The 23,601-nt window shown below is 41.2% G+C and overlaps 1 protein-coding gene across 1 annotated transcript in view; it reads right to left on the bottom strand.

The window, feature by feature from the left end:
- cdh23 (cadherin-related 23) overlaps window positions 1-23,601 on the bottom strand; it is a 727,851-nt gene that overhangs the window by 357,757 nt on the left and 346,493 nt on the right. The window contains exons 11-12 of the mRNA XM_060925294.1: window positions 13,922-14,034; window positions 3,370-3,558 (exon numbers count right to left, since the gene is read on the bottom strand). Of these exons, the coding sequence (XP_060781277.1) occupies window positions 3,370-3,558; window positions 13,922-14,034 (302 nt within the window). The remainder of the gene's footprint in view (window positions 1-3,369; window positions 3,559-13,921; window positions 14,035-23,601) is intronic.

Raw genomic sequence — 23,601 nt, 5'->3', positions numbered from 1 at the left:
TATCAGACGGTTCTATGGGCTGCCATAGACTTGCAGAGGCGGAAGTGGACTGAATAATAATAATAAGAAACAATAGAATCACTATGGGTGCCTTCGCAGCTTCGCTGCTTGGCCCCCAATAATAATAATAATAAGAAAACCGACAAACTCATTAGGGGCCTTCGCCAGCTTCGCTGCTTGGCCCCTAATGAACCAATTCCTACATAGACACAGCAATCATACACTAGAAGTGCACTGAAATTTTGCACAACGTGACAGAGCGCTAACTGAAGAACGTCCCTTCGCCATACTGACTTATAATTTAAGACGCATACTGTATACCCGTCACTCTTGAATAAACGTGTGGTTAAAGAGACCATGCAGCATGTTGGAAAGCTTTCTTGTGTAACGGGCTCCTGCTATGCAAGAGAAAGCTCAGTAATTGGAAAGGTGCATCCTGCTTGATCGATAGCTTGTTACCAGCCAGCAGCGTATCTTCAGAGCAAACTTTAAATGCTGAGATAACTATTTCAGAAAGTTTGTGGCACCAGATGAGGTTAATTACTGACAGCTGCCTGTTGGGATAAAAGATCTGGAATCTAAAAGTCTCAGTAAAGCATAAAAGCAATGCCAGCAATGTCCTTTGTGGTACTTCAAAGTTTCACTTTACAGTCATTAAATAAAGCATGAAACACTTGGAAGAAGGTGTGCTGGTAAAACTATCCATTTTTTTTCTTTGAGGGCAATGTCGTATGTGCCTCTTACACTCAAAGTGGCATAACGTCTCGAAAATATACAGTAGAACGCTTAACGATATCTGTTAAAAAAAAAAAAGATATACAGTACCAGGCAAAAGTTTGGATGCACCTTCTAATTCAATGTTTTTTTCTTTATTTTTATTAATTAAAAGACACCTCATGTGTTAAATGATGGATGTCGTTCCTCTTTACTTAGTTGAGCGGTTCTTGATGTCATATGGATTACTACAGTTGTACAGCTAAAGGGCTATTTACTGTATTTTTATTATTTACTATTTGGTCTCAAACGCATTAAGAAGGCAAGAAACTCGTCCACTAATTAACTTTTGACGAGGCACATCTGTTAATTGAAAAGCATTAACCTCATGAAGCTGGTTAAGATAATGACATTAGTGTGCGAAGCGTCATCAAGATAAACAGTGGATACTTTGAAGAATCTGAAATATGAAACGTGTTGATTTTTCTTAACACATTTTTTTTTGTTTACCACAAACTTTCATGTGTTCCAGATGTTATTTCATAGTTTTGATGTCTTCAGTATTGTTCTACAATGCAGAAAATAGTCACAATACAGAAATACCTATGAATGAGAAGTGTACACACACACTATATATATATATATATATATATATATATATATATATATATATATATAGTACCAGTCAAAAGTTTGGAAACACCTTCAAATTCGAAGTTTTTATTTTTAATTTTTTTTCCTACATTGTAAATGAATACTGAAGTCATCCAGACTATGCAGCAACACGTAAGGAATCATTTAGTAAACTTTAAAATGTTAATCAAACCAAAATATGTTTTAGATTTTAGATTCTTCAAAGTAGGCACCTTTTGCTTTGATCACAGCTTTGCACACTCTTGACATTCTCTCAGTCAGCTTCATGAGGTAATCACTCGAAATGGTTTTCCAACAGTCTTGAAGGAGTTCCCAGAGGTGCTGAGCACTCGTTAGCTGCTTTGCCTTCACTCTGCGGTCCAACTCATCTCAAACTTTTTTGGACTGACTGACCTTCATTTCTTAAAGTAATGATGGACTGTCGTTTTTCTTTACTTACCAGTAGTTGAGTAGTTCTTGGCATAATATGGATTAGAGCAGTACTCAAATAGGGCCATTCAATGTATACCAACTCTACCTCTTCACAACACAACTGATGGTCTCAAACACATTAAGAGGTCAAGAAATTAACTCTTAACAAAGCACAGCTGTAAACTGAAAGCCATTCCAGGTGACTACCTCGTAAAGCTGACTGAGAAAATGCCAAGATGTGCAAAGCTGTCATCTAAGCAAAAGGTGCCTACTTTGAAGAATCTCGTCTCATTATCTCTAGCCGCTTTATCTACAGGGTCGCAGGCAAGCTGGAGCCTATCCCAGCTGACTACGGGCGAAAGGCGGGGTACACCCTGGACAAGTCGCCAGGTCATCACAGGGCTGACACATAGACACAGACAACCATTCACACTCACACCTACGGTCAATTTAGAGTCACCAGTTAACCTAACCTGCATGTCTTTGGACTGTGGGGGAAACCGGAGCACCCGGAGGAAACCCACGCGGACACGGGGAGAACATGCAAACTCCGCACAGAAAGGCCCTCGCCGGCCACGGGGCTTGAACCCGGACCCTCTTGCTGTGAGGCGACAGCGCTAACCACTACACCACCGTGCCGCCCACTTTGAAGAATCTAAAATATAAAACATATTCTGGTTTGATTAACACTTTTTTGTTTACCAAATAATTCTATATATATTTCTTCATAATGTCGATGACTTTAGTATTAATCTACAATTCAGAAAATTTTTAAATAATGAAAAACCACTGAATTAGAGGCGTTTCCAAACTTTTGACTGGTACTGTGTGTGTGTGTGTGTGTGTGTGTGTATATATATATATATATATATATATATATATATATATATATACACACTGTATATATATTGTGTGTGTGTGTGTGTACACACAATATTATACTTCATATATATTGTGTGTGTGTGTGTACATATACACATACTCAATCCTGCGCAAAAGTCTTAGGCACATGTTAAGAAATGCTGTAGACCAAAAATGGCTTAAAAATAACGTAATGTTTCAACATTAAAAAAGTACTGTAAACAATAAGCAGCAAGCCATAATAAATGAAACAGTCAATATTTAGTCTGAGACGACCCTTTGCTTTAAAAAAAAATAGTAGTCTCAGGTACAGTGAGTGCAGTTTTATGCGGAAATGAGCTGTAGGTTTTACTGAGCATCTTTGCAGAACCAGCCCCAGTTCTTTTGGACACTTTGACTGTCACACTCGCTTCTTCATTTTGCACCAAAACCCAGCAGCCTTCATTACGCTTTCTTTTTTAATCTGAAAAGTGCTCTCTTATGAAATATGCTGCTCAGATACAAACATTTTTTTTTCCTGTAACATTTAATTTTCTGCTGGAAAACGAATGTCTGGAACTCTAAAATATTTTAGTACTGACTTGATAATGTAGAAGTCATAAAATAGAAATCTATAACAAAGTTTGTATGGAAACCCCCCCCCCCAAACAAACAGGGTGCCTAATACTTTTGCACAGTATATAAGTTTCTTAATTGTTAAGTAAACAACCATGTTTGGTTTTGTCTCACCTCGTCCTTGTCCTCCACCTGTATAGACAGCGGAAGGGCGAACCCCACTTGAGCCAGCTCAGTGATGCGCACCCGGTACTCGGAGCTGTTAAACTTGGGAGCGTTATCGTTCTTATCAATGAGCAGGATGGTGAAGGTTGTGAGGACGGTCGCTGAGGAGGGCGTACGGTCTTCATTCAGCTCTGTCGCCTACAGACACAAATACAATGGGGTTGAGAAAAGACACAAATGAAGACTAACCCTAAAGGTGCTTTCAAACCTTTTTTTTTTTTTAGCTGAGTCACTCTTTGAGAAAACTATCGATACATTTTTTTTTTTTTAAATGATCTAAATGTCAGGTTGTACATTGAGCTTTTAAGGGTTTCTCCAGATGAAGAACCCTTAGGAGTTTTAAGACTGTATCCAGAACACAATATGCATCACTCCAGGTCTGTCTTCTAGCACTCATTAGAGATTTTGCATGTCAGTTTAGCCAGGATGTAATGAAATCCAACTCCCAGCGTGCCTCAGGAGCAGCTCCGCCCTCTCAGAGCGCCAACTCGCTGCGATTCTCAACACCTGCAGCTTGTTCTCAGCTAATTAAGGACTCGATATAACTTGAGCACAAACAATCCGTCTTCACGCAGCATGTGCTCTCACGACAGCATCTCTGTAATATTCAAATGCCATTTCCTTTTCCATGTTCACATTAATGTGTTTAGCTCATTCATTCACCTCATCGTTCTTTAATCTGTTTATAGTTTGCATACTCGGATTAAATCTCGTCTCGGGGTTACTCCTTAGTAGTCACTTCTAATATTCATTGTGTTGTTGTCTTGTTGATTAATGTTTCATTAAAATACTGCTCAAGCATCTCATCATATGATTAGCATGTTTTAAAAAATAATGAAATAATAACAGGGGGCGGCACGGTGGTGTAGTGGTTAGCGCTGTCACCTCACAGCAAGAAGGTCCGGGTTCAAGCCCCGTGGCCGGCGAGGGCCTTTCTGTGCGGAGTTTGCATGTTCTCCCCATGATTATCATGCCGTTACCATGTGAATAGTCTTTTAAGAATGTGTAAGTGGGCACTCAGTGCCTGGACTCCGGTGTGACTGAGGCTACGTTTACATTAGACCGTATCTGTCTCGTTTTCTTCGCGGATGCACTGTCCGTTTACATTAAACCACCTGGAAAAGCCGGGAAACGGGAATCCGCCAGCGTCCACGTATTCAATCTAGATCGTATCTGGTCCGGTGCTGTGTAAACATTGAGATACGTGAATACGCTGTGCTGAGCTCTAGCTGGCGTTGTCATTGGACAACGTCACTGTGACATCCACCTTCCTGATTCGCTGGCGTTGGTCATGTGACGCGACTGCTGAAAAACGGCGCGGACTTCCGCCTTGTATCACCTTTCATTAAAGAGTATAAAAGTATGAAAATACTGCAAATACTGATGCAAATACTGCCCATTGTGTAGTTATGATTGTCTTTAGGCTTGCCATCCTTCCACTTGCAAGTGGTAAGTGATATGTGCTGGGATCACACACACAGCGGCTCAGTCCCGAATCGTGGCTTGTGCACTTCACTCGCGCGCTCTGTGAGCGGCGCAGGGCCGGAGTGCGCACCCTCCAGAGGGCACTCGCTGTTCAGGGCGGAGTGATTTGGAGCGCAGGATGCCTGCGGAGCCGAGCGTATCCGTGTATTGGTGTTGCTGTGTGCACGGCTAACGGTTTTAGTGTAAACGCGAATCGTTTTAAGAACGTTAATCTGATGATCCGCTGATTCGACGTAATGTAAACGTAGCCTGAGGCTACATCCACACGACAACGGCAACGAGATGTTATTTAAAAATATATCGCGTCCAAATGGGCAACAATCAGTAAAATATCAGGTCCATATGGCAACGCAACGCTTGCTGAAAACGATGCAATACACATGCCACACCTCTAGGGGCGCTGTAAGACGGTCCCTTCGGAGACACCAGAACAATAGAAGAAGTAACGACGCATGCGCATAAACTATTATGCGCAAGACTTCATATTAGCCACAAAGTCAGGAAAATCTGTTTGTAAAATTACATTATAATGACCAAATACAATGAAAAGTATTTTTCCAGTCTCACCTGTGAAAGGTAATCCCATGTGATCTCGTTTGGACAGAAAACCTGTTGGTACAGTTAAACGCAGCTAATCTTTATTCTCCGCTTTGACCTTTCCAAAATGGCGGCGAGGATGACGTATGATTCTACGCGGAAGGCGGCGTCTTTAATGGTCCGGAATAAAGTGAATGATACACGTTGATGGAATTAATTTGTTGTTTCTCACCTGTGAAAGGTAATCCCATGTGATCTCGTTTGGACGGTAAACCTGTTGGTACAGTTAAACGCAGCTAATCTTTATTCTCCGCTTTGACCTCTCCAATATGGCGGCGAGGATGACGTATGATTCTACGCGGAAGGCGGCGTCTTTAATGGTCCGGAATAAATTGGATTAATTTGCTCCTCTACGCCCTTTTTAAGGAATGTATTGTCGGACTTAAATCAACATCTGAAGAGGTGAGATCGCTCCTTTTTTCCCCTATTTTTGCTGGCGGGATTGCACCATTACACAATAAATATTCACAGTGAAAATATTTTGTAAGCGCGTTTCATGAACCAAGTTATAGGATTTGTTGACAACTCGCATCGCAATGAGAAGATCATTGGCACTACTGGTGTTAAGAATCAGACCATTTCATAAATGAATATTTTGCTGTAGAGCTGCAGTGTTTGTACAATTGCATGTTTTTGCTTCACTATTACTGTCACTATTCTGCTTCTTGCATTACTACTGTGAACTAACACTGAACATAATAATAATAATAATAATAATAATAATAACAATATCCAAGCTCGTGTTTCACTCTCACTAGTGCTCTGTAAGGCTTTTTCCTGGTGATATTCGTTACACTTCTACCCGGCGTGAAGCACTCACAGTCATGTGGTTGTGACGTCATCGTAAACAAATCCGTTTTACTCATCCAGACGACTTCACAACGGCAACGTTGCCAGATCTTTCCACTCTGGAACCCGTTCTCAAAAAGATTGCGTTTTGGGCACCCAAAACGCCGGTGCCGTGTGGACGCCAGGCCTAAACGATAAGCAATTGTATCGGAGTCACCTGAATCCGTTGCCGTGTGGACAGGGCCTGAGTAAGGTGACAAGTTTTATGTTTTATCTAATTTAGTTAATTTAAAAAATATATTATTTGGCAGTAGGCGCATAGGAAAGTGTAAAGTATAAAGTTTCTGTCAATATGTTTATCATGGGTGGCACGGTGGTGTAGTGGTTAGCGACGCCTCACAGCAAGAAGGTCCTGGGTTCGAGCCCCGTGGCCGGCGAGGGCCTTTCTGTGCGGAGTTTGCATGTTCTCCCCGTGTCCGCGTGGGTTTCCTCCGGGTGCTCCGGTTTCCCCCACAGTCCAAAGACATGCAGGTTAGGTTAACTGGTGACTCTAAATTGACCGTAGGTGTGAATGTGAATGGTTGTCTGTGTCTATGTGTCAGCCCTGTGATGACCTGGCGACTTGTCCAGGGTGTACCCCGCCTTTCGCCCGTAGTCAGCTGGGATAGGCTCCAGCTTGCCTGCGACCCTGTAGAACAGGATAAAGCGGCTAGAGATAATGAGATGAGATGAGATGATAACAGTCGAAATGGCATGTTTGGTTCAGTCCCTGCAACTGAGGTGAATCACTTCAATCTGCGGTTAAGTTAATATATTCGCAAACTAGTGTTGTCGTACTTGAGGCCAGTTTTTGAAGGTCTGGTCATGGAATTGACCTCATTTTTACTTGGTCTTGTCTCACATGATTTTATCTCAAGACCGGTCAAGGTCCTGTCTCCCAAGCATGGTTACCCTCCTCAGGCAACACCGCCTGCATTGGCTGGGTCACGTACAATGTATGGAGGATGGTTGCATACCAAAGGACATCCTCTACAGTGAACTCGCAGCTGGCAAAAGGAACACTGGCCGCCCCTAACTGCGATACAAGGATGTCTGCAAGAGGGACCTGAAGGCTTTGGACATTGACAAACTCCTAGGAAGAGCTGGCAGCTGACCGCGGCAATTGGAAGGGTGTAGTGAAACAGCAAACCACGCTTGGTGAAGAAAAGCTCGCTAATGCTGCTGAGGACAAGCGGGCCCATAGGAAAGAAAGGTGTATGACCCCATGCACTGATGCCACCTTTGTCTGCGACATCTGCAACCGTGCCTGCCAGTCCAGGTTCGGGCTCTTCAGCCACCGCCGAAGATGCTCCAACAGCAACTGTTGTAACGTGCCCATAGTCGACTATGACTGACGGAGGCCTCCGCCGCAAGACCACAACTGCAGGTATTTCACTAAATTGCCTGTGCATTGTCTGATTTGTTTGCTAACATCGTTACTGTGATTGGATGTAAAACTTCTTGCTTCAAATGCAATCAATAATGTGACTCATTGCTAATTTGAAATTTTTCTTCCTGATAACGGCTGTCCCTCGCCCCCCTTCACACACATTGCTCTGGTCCTGGTCTTGACTCGGTCTCGCCCTGCCTTGCTCTTGGGCTTGACTTGGTCTCAATCCCATAAAGTCTTGGACTTGTCTCGGTCTTGATACACTTTGGTCTTGGTCACGGTTTAGGTGGCCTTGACTACAAAACTATTGCAAATTAATTCCATTACACCCAAATGTGGAGACGTCCGAATATAATACGCTCTGCTCCTGAATCCATCGATCCGGCAATACAAAACGCACTGTAAATGGAGGTTTTGCAGAAGATCTGAGCATACTAGCAGGCTGAGGGATACCTTCCAATCAGAGATTGCTGCAGCTGAATAGTATATTTCTGCATTTCACTTCTCTATTCTTCAAGACGCATGCTCTTTAAGTCATTCTTGAGCTGTTTGATGCTCATCTCATCTCATTATCTCTAGCCGCTTTATCCTTCTACAGGGTCGCAGGCAAGCTGGAGCCTATCCCAGCTGACTAGGGGAGAAAGGCGGGGTACACCCTGGACAAGTCGCCAGGTCATCACAGGGCTGACACATAGACACAGACAACCATTCACACTCACATTCAAACCTACGGTCAATTTAGAGTCACCAGTTAACCTAACCTGCATGTCTTTGGACTGTGGGGGAAACCGGAGCACCCGGAGGAAACCCACACGGACACGGGGAGAACATGCAAACTCCGCACAGAAAGGCCCTCGCCGGCCACGGGGCTCGAACCCAGGACCTTCTTGCTGTGAGGCGACAGCGCTAACCACTACACCACCGTGCCGCCCCTGTTTGATGCTGTTTATGTCTATTTTTTTTCAACAGGGGGTAAAAACTACATTTTGAAAAATATCCGTATTCATGTGAACAGGGCCTCAGGTTAATTCCGCACACTAAGAGCATGTTGAAACTAACAGTTCATTTCATTCAAGACTTGCTTTCAGACAGAAAGTGATTTAGATTCTTCACCACAAGTCACCAGACGTCAAGAGACTACGTGTTGCTTGCTTTTCTGAGCTAGTCACCACAATAATATGTGAAACAATGAATCTTTACTATGGCCTACGGTGATACAGAGTGAGTGAGTGAGTGAGTGCGTGACAGGAAGAATGATCTGATGAAAAGATGGATCGATCATGGCGGTGCATGAAAGGTCGCTCTTCAATCTCACCCTCATGGTCCTTTTATTAGATAAGCAAAGAAAGAAAAAAGATAAGTAGGGTTAAACAAGGGCCAATGCAGAGAAACACACAAACGGAATGAGATTTTAGCGCGGGTCCAATCAGCAGGGAAACAATTACTCGCTCTCGTTCTCTTTTTCCTCTCGTTCTCTCCAATGGCCTTAGTGCTGAAGGGATATAATGAAAAAGGAGTACACTGTATTCACTGAGCGAGGGATGGGAGGTTATTTGAGGAGGTTAGAGCGAGCTCGTAATCAGAAAACGTCAGCGTTTAACCCTTTTACGAATTCCTAATTCCTATGAATGCGCTGACCTCGAGTGCAGCACCTCCTGCCCCATCTGAGCTGTGTGAAGTTGAGAAATTAGTTTTATTACATTCGCACTCAAAATCAATATCCGTGCCAACGAGAGCGGCTGGAGGAAAAAAGAGCGGGAATAAGGTGATGCACAAAAGAGAAAAGGAGTAGAAGAAAATCTATAACTTATGAATATGTTTTTGGAGAGTGTGTTCGTCTGCACTTTGGTGAGATCATTGATTTTAATTTTGAAGACAGACGTCGCCAGGAGAGTGTGGTGGAATTCACAATCGGCAACGCACTGTGACTATGACTATGATTGTTGAGTGTCAAATCACACGTTACGTATTACAACCCCGATTCCAAAAAAGTTGGGACAAAGTACAAATTGTAAATAAAAACAGAATGCAATAATTTACAAATCTCAAAAACTGATACTGTATTCACAATAGAACATATACAACATATCAAATGTCGAAAGTGAGACATTTTGAAATTTCATGGCAAATATTGGCTCATTTGAAATTTCATGACAGCAACACATCTCAAAAAAGTTGGGACAGGGGCAATAAGAGGCTGGAAAAGTTAAAGGTACAAAAAAGGAACAGCTGGAGGACCAAATAGCAACTCATTAGGTCAATTGGTAATAGATCATTAACATGACTGGGTATAAAAAGAGCATCTTGGAGTGGCAGCGGCTCTCAGAAGTAAAGATGGGAAGAGGATCACCAATCCCCCTAATTCTGCGCCGACAAATAGTGGAGCAATATCAGAAAGGAGTTCGACAGTGTAAAATTGCAAAGAGTTTGAACATATCATCATCTACAGTGCATAATATCATCAAAAGATTCAGAGAATCTGGAAGAATCTCTGTGCGTAAGGGTCAAGGCCGGAAAACCATACTGGGTGCCCGTGATCTTCGGGCCCTTAGACGGCACTGCATCACACACAGGCATGCTTCTGTACTGGAAATCACAAATGGGCTCAGGAATATTTCCAGAGAACATTTTCTGTGAACACAATTCACCGTGCCATCCGCCATTGCCAGCTAAAACTCTATAGTTCAAAGAAGAAGCCGTATCTAAACATGATCCAGAAGTGCAGACATCTTCTTTGGGCCAAGGCTCATTTCAAATGGACTGTGGCAAAGTGGAAAACTGTTCTGTGGTCAGACGAATCAAAATTTGAAGTTCTTTATGGAAATCAGGGACGCCGTGTCATTCGGACTAAAGAGGAGAAGGACGACCCAAGTTGTTATCAGCGCTCAGTTCAGAAGCCTGCATCTCTGATGGTATGGGGTTGCATTAGTGCGTGTGTCATGGGCAGCTTACACATCTGGAAAGACACCATCAATGATGAAAGGTATATCCAGGTTCTAGAGCAACATATGCTCCCATCCAGACGACGTCTCTTTCAGGGAAGACCTTGCATTTTCCAACATGACAATGCCAAACCACATACTGCATCAATTACAGCATCATGGCTGCGTACAAGAAGGGTCCGGGTACTGAACTGGCCAGCCTGCAGTCCAGATCTTTCACCCATAGAAAACATTTGGCACATCATAAAACGGAAGATACGACAAAAAAGACCTAAGACAGTTGCGCAACTAGAATCCTACATTAGACAAGAATGGGTTAACATTCCTATCCCTAAACTTGAGCAACTTGTCTCCTCAGTCCCCAGACGTTTACAGACTGTTGTAAAGAGAAAAGGGGATGTCTCACAGTGGTAAACATGGCCTTGTCCCAACTTTTTTGAGATGTGTTGTTGTCATGAAATTTAAAATCACCTAATTTTTCTCTTTAAATGATACATTTTCTCAGTTTAAACATTTGATATGTCATCTATGTTCTATTCTGAATAAAATATGGAATTTTGAAACTTCCACATCATTGCATTCCGTTTTTATTTACAATCTGTACTTTGTCCCAACTTTTTTGGAATCGGGGTTGTATATTATTAAAGCATGCTCTATGTTCTTGATTATCCAGTGCCTGGATTGTTGTAGGCACTCACTAGGGTACAATTAAGTAGAAAAAGTCTTACAACTACCAATTTAAAGTAGCAATGCCAGGCCATTTTTTAAAGTAGGTGTCATAGTGTTGTGTAATGTATCAAATTAAAGAGCGTGAAGATCTGAATTGAAAACTTGTTTAATTTTGTAAATATGTCCAAAAAAAAAAAAACAAAGTTATGAACATTTGAAAATCCAGTGTTTTATAAAATATCAATTTCTGTCCATTGCCCCGGTCACAAACCAGCAACCATTTTCCATTGGTTTAATTTTCCATTCATGAGAGAAAACTTCAATCAGAAATTAATCGACCAAAAAGCCAAAAATAAAGAGATGGAGAATTTTGAGTATCAGGGTAAGAATTACAGATTAAGGCTTCTTCTTGTAGATCACAATTACGCACCTAGAAGGCTTAAAAATAATACATCAGTGAAATTGGTCTATCCTTTGTAGTGGAAATTCATTATGTCTGATAATTATAACTATTCTTTTAAGTTCGTTTCTTAAGACACGTATTTTTAAGTATGTTACCTCGCTTGTTATGGGAATATCATAATATCAATATCATATTCCCATAACAAGCGAGGTAACATACTTAAAAATACGTGTCTTAAGAAACGAACTTAAAAGAATGGTCTATCCTTTGTGTTTAAACATAAAAGCCAGTATTTATCGGGTATGTTTACTTTAAATTGTGGACACCAAGCATGACTGATGACGGTGGTGCTCGAATGCGCTGTATATAAGAGGGACAAACTTTTGTTACTTCTCTTCAAAACTATATTACGGATATTTATACACCTTCTCATTTTTTCTCCATGAAAAAAAAAATTAGGAAATTATCATATTTCATTTCATATTTCATTGATTTTTAGGAAGGATACAAAATTTTCCTCAGTGATCCGAGCTTTCGCGGGCACTAGACAGCAAAGTGTTCAGCCGATTTTATTGGAAAAATCAAGTCAACATGAGAGATTCGACCACCAGGTGGGAATCACAAGTTTCAAGCTGAGTGAGCGAGCTGGAACCAACAATAAAACACACGGACCAGTGATGAATATCACTAAAAAACCCAAGATGATGGCGCCCGTGAGTTTGGTGTATTGCATCGCCCAATGTTAAAAAACGGCGCACAAAATTAACAATATATTCCGTAAATGTTATTTATTCTTGAATTGACACTAGTTTTATGTAGATTAAACACTTTTAAATGTCTTTAAAGGCCAAACGAAAGCATGCTGTTCTCCCATACAAATGGGAGGTTCATCAGTGCAGCAGCGCGCTGTCAAGCCTAATTAAAGGTAGAAAACTGATCAGAAAATTGATATAATCAAAAAGTAAATGGACACAATTGGTCAAGCCACTACAAAACTGGAAAGCTGGAGTTTGGAGAAAGGCCAGGTGATGTTCTGTCTTCCTATTTACTGTACCTTTCCTTTCACTGTGCGAAGCCACAGAAGCACATAACCGCCAAAAGTAGCACCATCACCATCCTTTAAATCTCTGCCAACCGACAATCAGCTCCAAGTATTTCTCAAACAACTTCACATCATCACTGAAGCATATTTTTGCTCCTAAAAAGGCTATGTCAAAACTCTGTTAGCTTTAATACAACAAACGCTGATATGTCGAAGTCATGGAGAACAAAAACACCATATGGCAACAGCATGTGCCTCTGATAATTGCACTGTTTAAAAGCCTATAAATAAAACAGGGAACAAAATGCTTCAAAATCTGATAGGGTTAATGTGAAAGTGTTATAAATATAGGCTTATAGCTTATATTCGGCTGCAGAGAACTGAGGCATGGGGGTTTGCAACTGACAGCAGCTTGGTGTTAATTTGCGACGAGCTGCCAAAGATGTGACTAAATTACTCGGTTTCAACTTCTTTAAAAGTCACTAAAAGACAACTCTGAAAGAAGGAGAGAGAACACAGACCCCAAGGCCTACATTGAGCAACAATGAGTCTCGACTGATGGAAACCCCCCCATGCTTCCTTCTAGCCCTTGGGCTGACTGTCAGGAGGGTATAATGATAAACTGTGAACAAGAATCATACACGTGCGCTCTCTCTCTCTCTCTCTCTCTCTCTCTCTCTCTCTCTCACACACACACACACACACACACACACACACACTGAATATTAGCTCATTCATATGTTCCTGTTCAAAATTACTTACAGTAAGTGGACATTTATAAAGTCCTCTTTCGACACAAATCATACTTCATTATTCCTGCAATTTGCTGTCCATGAACATCAGCACTGAGAGCATTTCCCTCAAGTCCATATGTAATGACTGTATAAATACTATATATAAATCTAAATAATGTATCCTGTCTGATCAGCACCTCTTGGAATGAGAATGAAAATGAAGCTTTTTTTAATTATTATGCACCATGTCATTATAATTTATACACGTCTCTGTGACTCGAGAATATTCATATTCTCTCTTATTGGGTTTGTGATTTGCAATCGACAGCACTGATTAGCAATATTGACCAGCAAACGATTTTAATTGATTGCGAATGGTCCTGAGACTGTATTCTAAATGTAGACACACACCTTGACTGTGAGTGAGAATCCTGAAGCATACAGCGGGTTTTCTCGGTCCAGTCGGCCATTCACCATCAAAGACCCGCTGATGTAGTCCAAAGCAAACACACTGTTGGTGTTCCCTAAGAGACAGAAACAAGCCAAAACACAAAGAGGTAAAAAACAATTTAAAAAGTGAAACAGAGGCAGAAAAAAGACAAAAAACAATTTTTTTTCCTTGAAGAGAAAACACAAACAAAATCTCTTTTCATTCAGTGAAACTTGGGTCAAAGATGAAAAGTTTACAAAAAAAAGTTATATTCTTAAAACGGAGCTACTTTGTGTGCTTTTAAACGTTAAATTAAATCAAACTCTAAACTTCCCATGGAGCACCATTTTTTTTAAATGGAAAGAATATATCACAACTGTGATGCTGCCTAGAGGAGGCTGTCCACTTAAATTCATTGACCAGATAAGGAGCACAGGAGAAGGAAACAACAGGCCAAGGATAACTCTGTCGGAGCTGGAGATATCTACAGTTTAGATGGAAGAAGCCATTCACAGAACGATCATCACTTGGATACTGAGTGGCAAGAAGGAAGCCATTAGATGTTTGGAGACTGAGGTGGGGTTTACATTAGACCGTATCAGTGGATCATCAGATTAACGTTTTTAAAACGATTAGTGTGCACACAGCAACGCCAATACATGATTCGCGTGCACATAGCAACGCCAGTACATGGATACGCTCGGCTCCACAGGCATCCTGCGCTCCAAATCACTCCGCCCTGAACAGCGAGTGCCCTCTGGAGGGTGCGCACTCCGGCCCTGCGCAGCTCACAGAGCGCGCGAGTGGAGCGCATGAGCAGTGATTTGGGACTGAGCCGCTGTGTGTGTGATCTCAGTGCATGTCGGGCATGCGCGTCACTTACCACTTGCAAGTGGAAGGATGGCAAGCCTAAAGACAATCATAACTACACAATGGGCAGTATTTGCATCAGTATTTGCAGTATTTTCATACTTTTATACTCTTTAATGAAAGGTGATACAAGGCGGAAGTCCGCGCCGTTTTTCAGCAGTCGCGTCACATGACCAACGCCAGCGAATCAGGAAGGTGGATGTCACAGTGACGTTGTCCAATGACGACGCCAGCTAGAGCTCAGCACAGCGTATCCGCGTATTCTCAATGTTTACACAGCACCGGACCAGACACGATTTGGATTGAATACGTGGACCCTGGCGGATTCCCGTTTCCCGGCGTTTTCAGGCGTTTTAATGTAAACGGACAGTGCATCCACGAAGAAAACGAGACAGATACGGTCTAATATAAACTTGGCCTCAGCTGGAGACTCAGCAAACATGTGGAAAAAGGTTCTCTGATCTGATGAAACCAAAATTCAAACTTTCTACATTTAGCAGAAGCCTAACACTGCTCATTGCCCTGAGAACACCATCCACACAGTGAAGCATGGTGATGGTAGGATCATGTTGAGACTTGCCACTGGCTTCTGAGTGGCTTCTCTGACTAATGTCCTCTTTCCTGCTCACTGAATTCTGTTGGATAGCCTCCTCCAAGGGGGCTCGTTGTTTTGCATTATTCATTCCATTTTTTAAATAATGGATTAATGATGCGCCACAAGATGATCGATTTTGAAAAATCAAACACTGATTGATAGTCTGATTTGTCCTGGACTTGTTTTCATAACTGAGATTTGAGGAAGAGGTGCATTTACAGTAAGATCATATGACACTTTACCTGCACACAGATGAACTCCATTCAACTAATAATTGACATCTGATGACACCTCATTGCTCCAGAATTAATTTGGGCAATGTGGGTGAATACTTACTGTATATAATCCCCCTTTTTTTGCATTACACTGTAAATAATTTTGCAAACTATATTGATTCCCCACCACACAGACACACACACACACACAAATATTCTGGGCTATAAATTCATGACAAAATCTCAGTAAAATCCAATGTGCAATATAAAGTGCAATATCTCTCCTGCGGCCCCCCCTTCTCTTCCCCCCTTCCCCTCTTCCCCATATCTTATTCTTTTTATATTTGTATACGTAAATACTTAATTTATTTTAATTTATCTAGAAGTTTTCTCTATTTCGTTCCTCTGTTTATCTGTAATGATGCTGCTGGAATCTTAATTTCCCTGAGGGAACCCTCCCAAAGGGATCAATAAAGTTTTATCTAATCTAATCTAATCTAATCTAATCTAATCTAATCTAATCTAATCTAATCTAATCTAATCTCATTCCCAGGTTGTCATACTGCAAAAGGTCATGAACACCACACACTGCTATTGATAATTAACTATTATATAGCAACTAACTAACCACTAATTGCACCATTTTGTACACGTAAGCTAACAAAGACCCACAATTTGGTTAGAATCAGTCTAATTGACTGGGGAGTCCCAGTGAAGCTCTGCATCATACAACCTCAAATAGGAAAAAGTTGGGACAGTATGGAAAATGCAAATTAAAAAAAAAGAAAAGCAGTGATGTCTAAATTAACTTTGATTGTATTTCATTGCAGACAGTATGAACGCAAGATATTTCATGTTTTTTCTGGTCAACTTCATTTCATTTGTGAATATACATCATCCATTCCTGTATTTCAGTCCTGCAACACATTCCAAAAAAGTTGGGACGGGGCAATTTAGGGTTAGTAATGAGGTAAAACAATTAAATAATGATGCTATTTGAAATAGCTGATTTCAACAGGTGACTGTAATCATGATTTGGTACAAAATCAGTGTCCAGTAAAGGCCTACAGTAGTCTTTGAGGAGCAAAGATGGGCCGAGGATCTCCAGTTTGTCAACAAATGCATGAGAAAATGATTGAAATGTTTAAAAACAATGTTCCCCAAAGAAAGATAGAAAGGGAGTTGGATATTTCACCCTCTGCGGTGCATAATATCATGAAATGATTAAAGGAATCTGCAGGAATTTCGGTGCATATAGGGCAAGGGCACAAGCCTAAGCCGAACACCTATGATCTCCGATCCCTCAGAGAGCGCTGCATCAAGAACCATCATTCATCTATAGCTGATATAACCACATGGGCTCAGGATTACTTTGTAAACCTTTGTCAAACTCTACAATACGGAGTTACATCCACAAATGCCAGTTAAAACTTTACTGTGAAAAAGGAAGCCTTACAGTGCCTTGAAAAAGTATTCATACCCCTTGAACTTTTTCACATTTTTCTACCTTACAACCACGAACTTAAAAGTTTTTTATTGAGATTTTGTCATAGACCAACACAGAGTAGCCCATAATTGTGAAGTGAAACGAAAATGATTAATGGTCTTCAAAATTTTAAACAAATAAAAATCTGAAAAATGTGGTGTGTATTAGTATTCAGCCCCCTGTCCTCTGATACCTCTAAATACAATCCAGTGCAATCAATTGTCTTCAGAAGCCATCTAATTAGTTAATAGAGTCCTACTGTGTGTACTTTACTCTCAGCATAAATACACTTGTTCTGTGAAGGCCTCAGTGGTTTGTTAGAGAACACTGAAGAACAAACAGCATCATGAAGACCAAAGAACTCACCAGACAGGTCAGGGATAAAGTTCTGGAGAAGTTTAAAGCAGGGTTAGGTTATAAAAAAATATCCCAAGCTATGAACATCTCAAGAAGCACTGTTCAATCCATCATTCAAAAATGGAAAAAGTATGGCACAACTGCAAACCTACCAAGACATGGCCGTCCACCTAAACTGACAGAGCGAGCAAGGAGAGCACTGGTCAGAGAAGCAGCCAAGAGGCCCATGATCACTCTGGAGGAGCTGCAGAAATCCACAGCTCAGGTGGGAGAATCTGTGCACAGGACAACTATAAGTCGTACACTCCACAAATCTGGCCTTTTTGGAAGAGTGGCAAGAAGAAAGCCATTGTTGAAAGACAGGCATAAGAAGTCCCATTTGCAGTTTGCCAGAAGCCATGTAGGGGACACAGCAAACATGTGGAAGAAGGTGCTTTGGTCAGATGAGACCAAAGTTGAACTTTTTGGCCTAAATGCAAAGCACTATGTGTGGCGGAAAACTAACACTGCTCATCACCCTGCACACACCATCCCCACTGTGAAACATGGGGGTGGCAGCATCATGCTATGGGGATGCTTTTCTTCAGCAGGGACAGGGAAGCTGGTCAGAGTTGATGGGAAGATGGATGGAGCTAAATACAGGGCAATCCTGGAAGAAAACCTGTTGGAGGCTGCAAAAGACTTGAGACTGGGAAGGAGATTCACCTTCCAGCAAGACAATGACCCTAAACATACAGCCAGAGCTACAATGGAATGGTTTCGATCAAAGAATATTCATGTGTTAGAATGGCCCAGTCAAAGTCCAGACCTAAATCCCATTGAGCATCTGTGGCAAGACTTGAAAATTGCTGTTCACAGACGCTCTCCATCCAATCTGGCTGAGCTTGAGCTATTTTGCAAAGAAGAATGGGCAAAAATTTCAATGTCTAGATGTGCAAAGCTGGTAGAGAAATACCACAAAAGACTTGCAGCTGTAATTGCAGCAAAAGGTGGCTCTACAAAGGATTGACGCAGGGGGGCTGAATACTAACACACCACATTTTTCAGATTTTTATTTGTTTAAAATTTTGAAGACCATTTATCATTTTCATTTCACTTCACAATTATGTGATACTCTGTGTTGGTCTATGACATAAAATCTCAATAAAAAACTTTTAAGTTCGTGGTTGTAAGGTGGAAAAATGTGAAAAAGTTCAAGGGGTATGAATACTTTTTCAAGGCACTGGATGTTAACTGTGTCCAGAAACACCATTGACTTCTCTGGGCTCGGAAGCATCTGGGATGGACCATCACACAATGGAAACGTGTATTGTGGTCAGACAAATCAGTATTCCACATCTTTTTTTGTAAGAAATGGATGCCATGTGCTCCGGACCAAAGACAAAAAGGACCATCCAGACTGTTACCAGGAACAAGTCCAAAAGCCAGGGTCTGTCATGGTATGGGGTTGTGTCAGTGCCCTTGGCAAAAGTAACTGACACTTCTGTGATGGAGCACTAATACAGAAAAGTACATTGAATTTTGGAGCAACATATGCTGCCTTCAAGATGCCATCTTTTCCAGGGAGATTTCAACAAGACAATGCAAAACCACATTCTGCACACATTACAAAGGCATGGCTGTGGAAGAAGAGGGTGCCTGTCCCCTCTGTCCCCAATAAAGAATGTATGGTGAATTTAGAAACAAAAAATGACAATGATGACCCCAGACTGTTGCATACCTTAAGACCTGTTTGCAGGAAGAATGTTTCAAAATAACACCTGAAACACTTCATCACTTGGTGTCTTCAGTCATGAAACATCTTTTAAGTGTTGTGAGAAGGAATGGCAACATTATAAAGTGGTAAATGCTTTACCGTCCCAACTTTTTTGAAATGTGTTGCAAGAATCAAAATTGAAATCAGTGTTTATTTAAAAAAAAACAACAACACTATAGTTCATTAGGTAAAACATCAAATAATGTGAAACCGTACGTGCTAAAGAAGGCAACTGGACTTTCTTGAAATTCTTGAAGACGTTTCACCTCTCATCCGAAAGGCTTCTTCCGTTCTGTCTGACTAGTGGGGAGTTCCAGGTATTTATCCTCTAGTGGACCAAAAGCAACCCTAAGGAGAGTCATTGAGGTCACATGGGTCGTCGGGTCATCCTGTAGGTGTAGGTCACTGGGGGCCAGGTGTGAGTGACCTACACCTACAGGATGACCCAACGATCCATGTGACCTCAACGACTCTCCTTAGGGTTGCTTTTGGTCCACTAGAGGATAAATACCTGGAACTCCCCACTAGTCAGACAGAACGGAAGAAGCCTTTCGGATGAGAGGTGAAACCTCTTCAAGAATTTCAAGAAAGTCCAGTTGCCTTCTTTAGCACCTACGGTTTTACTATGACCTGGATGACTGAGAACCTTCACAGACATATCAAATAATGTGCTGTTGTATTGTTTTGAGTGCAACACAGGTCTAAGATTATTTACAAATCATTGTTTTTGAGTTTTAATTTCAATTTCAATATACCATCCCAACTTTTTCTGATTTAGGGTCGTAGTAGTCATTACAGAGACTGGAGTCATTTGTATGTGTTTTAATTCTGAAGTGTCTCATATCATACAACAGGATTTTTGGTTTCTCAAGCTTCTTTGTAATTCACCTGAAATACTACAACCATGCTCCACTGGAAGTGTTATAGGATGGGGCTGTCTTACTTGCATCCCGCTTCTTTTAATTACCTGCTGAATATTTTAGATTTTTTTTTTTAATTTGTGACAATTTAATTTTTTTACTGAGAATAATATTTAAGCAAATCATTTCCATGCTTCGAGACTCGGCCATCATAAGCTAATTATTCACCATATGGAGAAGGAACAAAGTACACTTTCCCTGTTCTGCTGCTCACATTTAATCTCCTGAAAGTGCATACCCTCTTTCCGTCCTGCATTCCTCCCATCTCTTCATCCCATAATCGTTTTCGATGGCAGCTCAAGTCAGAGCAATTGTGATGCTAAATTGGACATGACAAAATCATTTTGTAGACGCGCCACTACTGAATTGAGACTGCGTGCATTAGAGCATGCATGGATTCATGCATTTCAATCCAAATTGCTGCCATTGTGCAATGGGAAACCCAACAGACCAAAGGTGGTGGAAGTGTGTGTGTATGCAAACTATCCATCTAACATACATTCTGAGCCCTCTTGACCTGGTCGTGTTGTTTAAAAAAAATTAGCATGGTTGACTCCAAACTAGACTCAGAGGGTGTTACTCTGGGTACACCAAAATGATTGGAAAGTGATGAGAATCTCGGAATAGGAAAAGGAACGTTCTAGAGGGGGATGGAGAATATTGAGCTCTTGCTGAGGGCAAGGTGGTGTGTGTGTGTGTGTGTGTGTGTGTGTGTGTGTGTGTGTGTGTGTGTACAGTGCTGATTACAGGTTAGCAAAAGTACTGAGAATGTAAGCGCTTAGTGAAAGAGTTTATCAGATAAATAGGGTTATGTTTTTTTTCCGAATTGTGTTGTAGTCTTAAAGCTTTTGCACACAGCTGCATAACTGACAGATGAAATTTTCAAATTATGGCAAATTCACAATTGTCTAAGTAAACGTCAATCATAATCGGATTTCTGGGATATATATTTTGGATGTGTTAAAAATTAACTCTCTAATTAAATAACAGGTTATAATAACATGACATTTAGATAAAGATGGCATCTGCATTTATAGCAGCAATCTGGAATGTTGGATGAAATAATATCCACAACAGGTCAAGTTTAATCTTTTAAGTGTGTTTGATCCATTTAGGTGACTTCAGTACTTTCAGGATAACACATTGGCACCAAGTATATAGTTAGCACCAGCTTGTTAACTCAAAGTTTACTAGTGAAACGACCCAGCTGTGCCCTCTGATCTGAACACATGCCCCCACAGAGTGCCTGTTTGCCTGCTGCATGTGTAGGAGCTGTGAAATCAATGCCAGTCCCAGCCCATCATCTCCAAGCCTAGCTCGTTGCTAGTGGCAGCCTTTAGCAGCCCTCCTCTGCTATCTCTACGCAGCAGACCGATTTACTACACGAGCCACTCCGTCAACCCTGATCTCAGACAGTCGAACATAGCAGCGTTAATTAGCCTACAGTTACGGGTTAGCAAATGTGCATCGCCGATAGTGATGCTCAGCTGCATTTATCAAGTCACCCAAGCAACAAATTAGTGGACATGTGACGACTTTCATTACAGCGCCGCTGGAGAATAGAGCTGTATATGAAACCACATAACAAAATGGGAGGCTGTGAGGAAGGATGGAAGTCCTGTAATGGACTCTTGTATCAAGCAAAAAATCAATTTTTTTTTTTTTTTTTTTAGCTTTAGCATTTTGTTTAATAACAAATAGGAACCCTTGGTGCTATTTGATATCTGTGATGACTTTCAAGACCAATGCAATTCCATGGCAGGGCCAGGATGATAACATTAACCAGCTCCAACCTTATTGTTTTTCAATAAATATTACACTTTCTCAGTGTTATATGGGTATGGTTTCTCACAGTTCATAACTTGGAAGCAATCTGGCTCGGAGCAACAGTCCTTAAAGTGTTATTGGACCTGTTTAATAGCCCAAGTCTTCAGGTGACGAGTACAGAACCTGAGCCATTTTGTTCCCACTGATTCCCCCAGGCCTAAGTGGACACCTACTCCTGCTGCCTAATGTGATGTGATACCTGATCCTAACACACTTCTACTGCTGTCGCTCCTCTCACCCTCCAGACCTGCCTGATTAATCCTGATGCTTAGAGCTTCTACTCTTGTGCCTAACCTTCTACAGCTTTGACTGGTCCCACATGGACACACTAAAGAGTTGCACTTTGGAAAAATGCCCGAGTTTCACCCTTGCTTTCATGGATAATCTTATTTGAATACTGTCCAGCTGCTGCTGTAAGCATAAAGACTTTCCTGTGCTCATCACAACTTTCATGTCCTTTCAGCACACTTAGTACTGTTTAACTTTCCAGTATAGGGGAGAGCGGGGTAAGATGAGCCACTTTTTACATTTTTCATCATAACTACATTTTAAAGCCATTTTTGCTTCCAGTCTACACACCATACCAAATTTCAAAGTGTACTGTTACTATCTGAGCAAAAAATAATTGATAAGCTCTTATGGTTAGAGTGATATTACCTCTTGAAAAAAAAATGTCAAGTGGCTCAACTTACCCCATGCACGGGGTAAGATGAACCACTGTGTGGGGTAAATTGAGCCAACACAAAACATGTTAGGTTAACAAAGTAAACAACTTTTATTATTTGAAGTGCAATCAATGAATCAAGTCAAGTCAATCAAGTGGGGGATAGGGCCGTTGCATAGAGAAGGGGAGATGAAGAGAGAGGTGATAGAACGAGATGGGATAGGGAGGGATAGATAGATGGACAGAGAGAGAGATATGCATAGATAGATAGAAAGAGGGATGGTTAGAGAGGGAATGAGAGATATACTATATTATAGAAATTACTAAAACAGTAGAGCAGTGCCAAAAAATCTTATTTCTTTCAGTAGGTTAAAACATTGCTAAAACATGCAGCAATCATTCCATCAATCATTCAATCATTTCATCATTATTCAATGTTCCAAGCATTCAAATTGCAAGGGAACACCATTTGCCTCTCCCTCCGTGCTGTCCCACCAACAGTAAAGGGGCGGGGCAATTTTTTCACAATATCCTGTCTTGACAGGACAGCCTCATCTTTCTCTTTGAAGACAAAGGTTGGCTTTCTTGCAGAGCCATGGCATGACCGGCTTCTTTTGACAAATCTTGCCTCTATTTCGAAGACATCCAATTTGATTATCTGGCCAATGAAGTAATGCACTTTCACCAACTTGGTCTCTACCTCTCCATTCTTTATCTTTTCAATGAACCTAGTCAGAGTCATCCTGTCCAAATGCATATCCCTCGCCACAGCCCGAATAGGCCTGCCTTTCCTGACTTCCTCTGCGGCTCTCTCCAAAACTGCACGGGATTGTGCGGCCCTGTCTGTTTTTCTTTTGTATGAGTGTGGCATCATGCACACCTGTAATAACAGAGGGCATTATTTTATTTATTAAAAACCTTTTAAACACATTATTTATATTAACATATTATTTATTTGTTTATTTGTTGTT

This window comes from Neoarius graeffei, chromosome 7 (assembly GCF_027579695.1).
Source record: "Neoarius graeffei isolate fNeoGra1 chromosome 7, fNeoGra1.pri, whole genome shotgun sequence".
Taxonomy (NCBI): Eukaryota; Metazoa; Chordata; class Actinopteri; order Siluriformes; family Ariidae; genus Neoarius; species Neoarius graeffei.
Note: the sequence above shows the minus strand (reverse complement) of the source record. Positions and strands in the feature narration are given on the sequence as shown.